Source organism: Octopus bimaculoides, chromosome 16, assembly GCF_046866305.1.
Source record: "Octopus bimaculoides isolate indiv1 chromosome 16, ASM4686630v1, whole genome shotgun sequence".
Classification (NCBI taxonomy): Eukaryota; Metazoa; Mollusca; class Cephalopoda; order Octopoda; family Octopodidae; genus Octopus; species Octopus bimaculoides.
In genome coordinates this window covers 29,246,044-29,251,580 of record NC_142943.1, presented here as the reverse complement: position 1 = coordinate 29,251,580, position 5,537 = coordinate 29,246,044, and the positions used below count along the sequence as shown (strand labels likewise).

Genomic DNA, 5,537 nt, shown 5'->3' with positions numbered 1-5,537 from the left:
TAGTATAAAAGAAAGTTGAACTCGTCGTCTTATAGGCTAGAGGAGGGATCGACTCTTTAAAAAAATTAATGAAAGAATTTAAAAAAAAAAGAAGACAAACAGGGAGCAAACTCAAGGACTTGTGTTTTTCATATAAGTATTTTAGCGAAACAAGTCAAGGATATGCTTTCTTACTCACACATACACACACACAGCGTATGTCAGCCCAGTAAAAATGAGGAGAACAATGTAAGCAAACAAGTCCCCCTCCCCTGTTTTTTAACCTAAATACTTCAGTCGACTCAGTTTCGGTTCAGAATTTGAGGTCCAGGAATAGAAGCTCGATGTCATTCACAGATTGGACGCGAAACAAGAAGAAATGTTGATTCTATATTGAGTTATACATTTCTGAGTTCAAATGCTGCCAAGGTTGACTTTGCCTTTCGGGGTCGATGAAACAAGAACCAATTGAGCATTGGGGTTAATGAAATCGATTGATCCATTTCTCCGAAATTTGAGGCTTTGAACCTTTGGCGGAAAGAATATTTAGTTACAGAGCCAAGGTGGCGAGCTGGCAGATTCTTGACTGTGCCGGACAAAACGATAAACAACATTTCTTCCGGCTATTTATGTTCTGATTTCGAATGTCGCCGCGGTCGATTCGCTTTTTATATTTTCGGGGTCGTTAAAATCAGTATCATTTGAAGACTGGGTTTATACAATCGACATCACACTCCCCTCGAAATTAGAAAGAAGATTGCAAAATATTTAATTACAGTCAGTTCGAAAAAGATATATATATATATATATATATATATATATATATATATATATATATATACATATATATATGGTGGATAGGAAGGGGGTCGCCCCTTCTCTCTCTCCCTCTCTCTACATATCTATCTCCATTGTCATGGAAACTCACCCCAAAAAACAAAAACAATGTTCTCTTCTTCTAAACAAAACCCCCCAAAAACATCTGTTTTATATAAATGAACGAGCTGTTTGTACATTCACAAAATTTTTATTTAGCAAGTTCGAGAAACGAACGAAAGCGCTAATAATAATGAAGAAATAAAAAGGGTCTTTTTTTTCCAAAATTCTGACGACTTTTTTCTCAATATACATATATAAATATATATGTACTTTGTTTCGTACTTACTGAATAGATAGGATTTTAATTCTCACTGAAGAATAAGGAACTAAGAACCGTTTTCCTACAGTTTCTGTCAATTCTGCTAACGTAACTCAGACGGGAAAGGTAAAATGAAAATATTTTCTTTCGCTGACATTTCCATTTCAACACTAACACCACCAGACTCTGTTTCAATCTGTAGAAAGAAGTCAGAGGTGTGTATCCATACTTCAGAATCGTATTCTTCAGACAATTTCTTTGCAGAGCAGGCCACAAGAAAACATACAATGAATATAAATGAAAGCAACAGATATTCATTGAGTCCACCACCGTGTAATCAGATTAGTCTTCCGTAATAGTTTCCAACGAATAACAATCCACTAGTGACATTTGTTATAAAAGTCGATAACTGCTTCTAGCAGCACTTATTATTAGGTACACGGCTAGCAGTCTTGAGGTGGGGGGGGGGGGGGTGAATTAGTCGACACAATCTACTCCAGTACTTGACTGGTACTTTATTGCATTGACTCCAGAGAGATGAAAGGCAAAGTAGACCTCGGTGAGAATTGAACTGAGAACGCAAAGAATCGAAATGAATGATGTTAGGAACTTCCCGACCTTCTGACGATTCTGCCAATACATGATTCTAGAAAGAAATTATAATTATTCTGATAGCATACAAACAATAGAATTGATATTGTTTTCTGAGCAGAATAAAGAACACGTAACGTCTGTTTGTTATATGTGACTATTACAATGGAAACAGTTGCGGGGTTCATCAACGACGAATCAGGGTGGACCACACGACACAAATAGTACCGCAACGCAATCATTGCACAGAACTTTAAAAAGACTTGGATCATATCTATTCTTTCTAAATACTTGTGTGTTGTGTGTGTGTGTGTGTGTGTGTGTATACATATATATAGGAGACCAAAGGTGTACGTATGCCGGTATATGTATGTATATTAAAAAATGGTACAAGAACGTAACAGGCGACAACAAAACATTCGGACAATTAGACGATACAAAGAAGGACAGAAGAAAAAAATACAAGGACGAGTCATTCAGAGCCTTCTATCGTCAGTCGAGTTCCGGATCATCCTTGCAGTGTCGGTCGGTTTACACTCGAGACTGCTCCAATCTGGCCGGCCCCCAAAATATTTAAGAACACTAGATTCTTTGGAAGAAAAGAAGCAAATATATACGAAAACAAGGACAAAAAAAACCCTCAAGAAATCCACTCACAAGGCTTTGGTCGGTCCGAGGCTGCAGTAGAAGACTCTTGCCCAAGTGAACCCAGAATCATGTGGTTGGGAAGCAAGCTTCTTACAACACAGTCACATTTGCGCCTCTCTCTCTCTCTCTCTCTCTCTCTCTCTCTCTCTCTCTCTCTCTCTCTCTCTCTCTCTCTCTCTCTCTATGTATATATATATATATATATATATATATATATATTGCCTCATCTTCGAAACGCCTAGTTTAGAATAGAGGCAGCTGATGAAGGAAAAGTTCCATAAGTGGCTCGTCTGTTTTCCTATGTCTTCGTTCCGTTGTCTGTAAAAAAAAAGTCTGTTTTTGTGCTTTGTGTTCCTTTTTCTGACGTCCTGTACCCGGATATGCATCTATATATACATGTAGATGTAGGTATGTACATATATGTACGTATACATGCATATGCTCATATATCATTTGTATTATATATATATATATATATATATATATATATATATATATATATATATACACATATAGAAACGGATATATATTGTATAAAAGATCTTATCTTGTATTCAATATTTCGGGATTATGACCCCATTTTCAAGAAATTGACGAATGTTGCCGATGTGCGTGTGCGTTAGCGAAATATTGAATACAAGATGTTGTTGGCACTCCGTCGCTTACGACGTCGAGGGTTCCAGTTGATCCGATCAACGGAACAGCCTGCTCGTGAAATTAACGTGCAAGTGGCTGAGCATTCCACAGACACGTGTACCCTTAACGTAGTTCTCGGGGATATTCAGCGTGAAACAGTGTGACAAGGCTTAAAGAATAAGTCCTGGGGCTGATTTGTGCGACTAAAAAAGGCGGTGCTCCAGCATGGCTGCAGTCAAATGACTGAAACAAATAAAAGAATAAAAGTATATGTGTGTGTATATTTATGTGTGTGTGTGTGTGTGTGTGTGTGTGCCTGTGTGTGTGTGTGTGTTTGTGTGTGTGTGTATGTATACATGTATGTATGCTGAAATATTTAGAACACACACGCACGCGCGTGCATATCTATTATGCACACACGCACACACATAATTACACCGTATGAAATGCAAAACAGAAATAGCAGACTATTGAAACGCGTTGAACGATTCAATGAATATAAATTAAACATTCAGCCACATCGATCCAAATGCGTCGACATTCGTATTTCCTTACAACCTTTTAAGATCGGTTTCGGGAGATTTTCGCTGTTCTTTCGATCTCCATCTTTTTCGCAAGATTTGAATCATTGAGAGTTACCTCCCTTGCACTGACGACGTCATGTCTCTGTTGACAGTCGAAGTCCGATGATGTTTATTCTATATAAAAGGTTGTGACGTCAGTGTTATGAAGTTTGTAGCTTTAATCTTTCATCTGTTTTCTTTAACTTGTGTCAGTCACTGGACTGCGGCCACGCTGGGGCATCGCTTTGAAGAGTTTCAGTCGAACAAATCACTCCAGTCTCCTCCGCCAGTACATATTTTAAAAATCTGATACGTATTCTATCAGTCTCTTTTGTCAAACCTAGCGGTTTGGCACTCTTTTAAAACCAACTGGATGATAATGAAAAGTATAATACAAAACTGATTAAAGACAATGTTTCAGGTAGGTTTATCTTGTCACCCTTCTCTTAAATATTGATTTCAAATCTTGGCACAGCACCAGCAATTTCGGGGGGGGGGGGGCTTAAATTGATTACATCGACCAGTACTCAACTGGTATTTATTTTATTGACACCGAATTGATTAAAGGCAAAGTCGACCTCGGTCGGTTCGAACGAGCAGACATGCAGTGTTTGTGCTAGCCGTAGTATCTACGTTTATATAAATAGATTTACAATTTGCAGCCGCAGCCGTGGAACCTTAGGCAAGTGTCCTCTACAATAGCCTTCGGCCGACTAAGGGCTCCTGGATAGATTTGATGGTTGGAACCTGAAAAGACGCCTGTCATATAGGCACAGGAGCGGCTGTGTGGTAAAGAGCTTGCTTCCCAACCAAATGGTTCCGAGTTCAGTCCCACTGCGTGGCACTTTGAGCAAGTGTCTTCTACCGAAGCCACGGTCAGTTGTGAGTGGATTTGGTAGGCGGAAACTTTTACTTGCTCCTGTCTTTAGACTGCGGCCATGCTGGAGTACCGGCTTGAAGAACTTTTAGTCGAATGAATCGGCTCCAATATTTATCTTTTTTAAAGCCTGGAACTTATTTTGCCGAACCGCTAATTTACGAAGACGTAAACACACCAACACCGGTGTGCTCGACTAGTCCCCTCTCCTACATTTCAGGCCTTGTGTCTATAGCAGAAAGGAATATTTATAATTTCCTTTGAGGCGGCGACCTGGCAGAATCGTTAAGCACACTGGACGAAATGCTTAGCGGTATTTCGCCCATCGCTACGTTCTGAGTTCAAATAAGTACCAGTTGCGCACTGGGGTCGATATAATCGACTTACCCTCCCCCCTCGAAATTGCTGCCCTTATTACAAAATTTGAATCCATTATTTATAATTTCCTTTCTCTTTCCAGGAATAAACTGTGGACATTTCGACTCCAAAGACACAACCCATCTGGTGGCTGATCCCAACCACAGTGGTTCCTTCTACTTTTGTGTCAACGGGGTCAGTGTTGGACCCATGGAATGTGCTCAGGGAACCGTATTTCATCCTGTTTATAAAGTCTGTTCATGGCCCAATCAGGACGGACAGATTAAAGACGGACCCTGAATTCGTCTCTTCTTTCTTTCTTTTTTTTTTTACCTTACTTTTCCTCCCCTATCTTTTTTTTTTTCTTTTCTCTTTAAATCTTCATTTTTCTGGTGATCTTGGAACGAGTAAAAACAGTAGAAAGTATTTTGTGATTTCCAAATCAACATTAAATAAATTTTGATCATATTTCTTAATTTTTATCTTTTTGTCTGTTATTTTTTTCTTATTTGTTTTAGTCATTAGACTGCGGCGATGCTGGGGCAACGCCTTGAAGAATAGGCATTTCAGTGGATCCCATGTACCTTTTTTAAAGCCTGGTATTTATTCCATCGACCTTTTTTTGCTGAACCGCTGAGTTGCGGGGACGTAAACAAACTAGCCCCGGTTCTCAAGTGGTAGTGGGGGGGGGACAGACACATAGACACACATATGCATACATACACACACACACACATATGTGTGAAAG

General features: G+C 39.2%; 1 protein-coding gene across 1 annotated transcript in view; it reads left to right on the top strand.

Moving 5' to 3' along the window:
• The window catches only part of LOC149132328 (uncharacterized), a 7,398-nt gene extending 2,133 nt beyond the window's left edge, over positions 1–5,265 (top strand). Inside the window, exon 3 of the mRNA XM_089364870.1 lies at positions 4,893–5,265. Within this exon, the coding sequence (XP_089220996.1) occupies positions 4,893–5,089 (197 nt within the window). The 3' untranslated portion in view covers positions 5,090–5,265. The remainder of the gene's footprint in view (positions 1–4,892) is intronic.
• Positions 5,266–5,537: the final 272 nt, after the last annotated feature.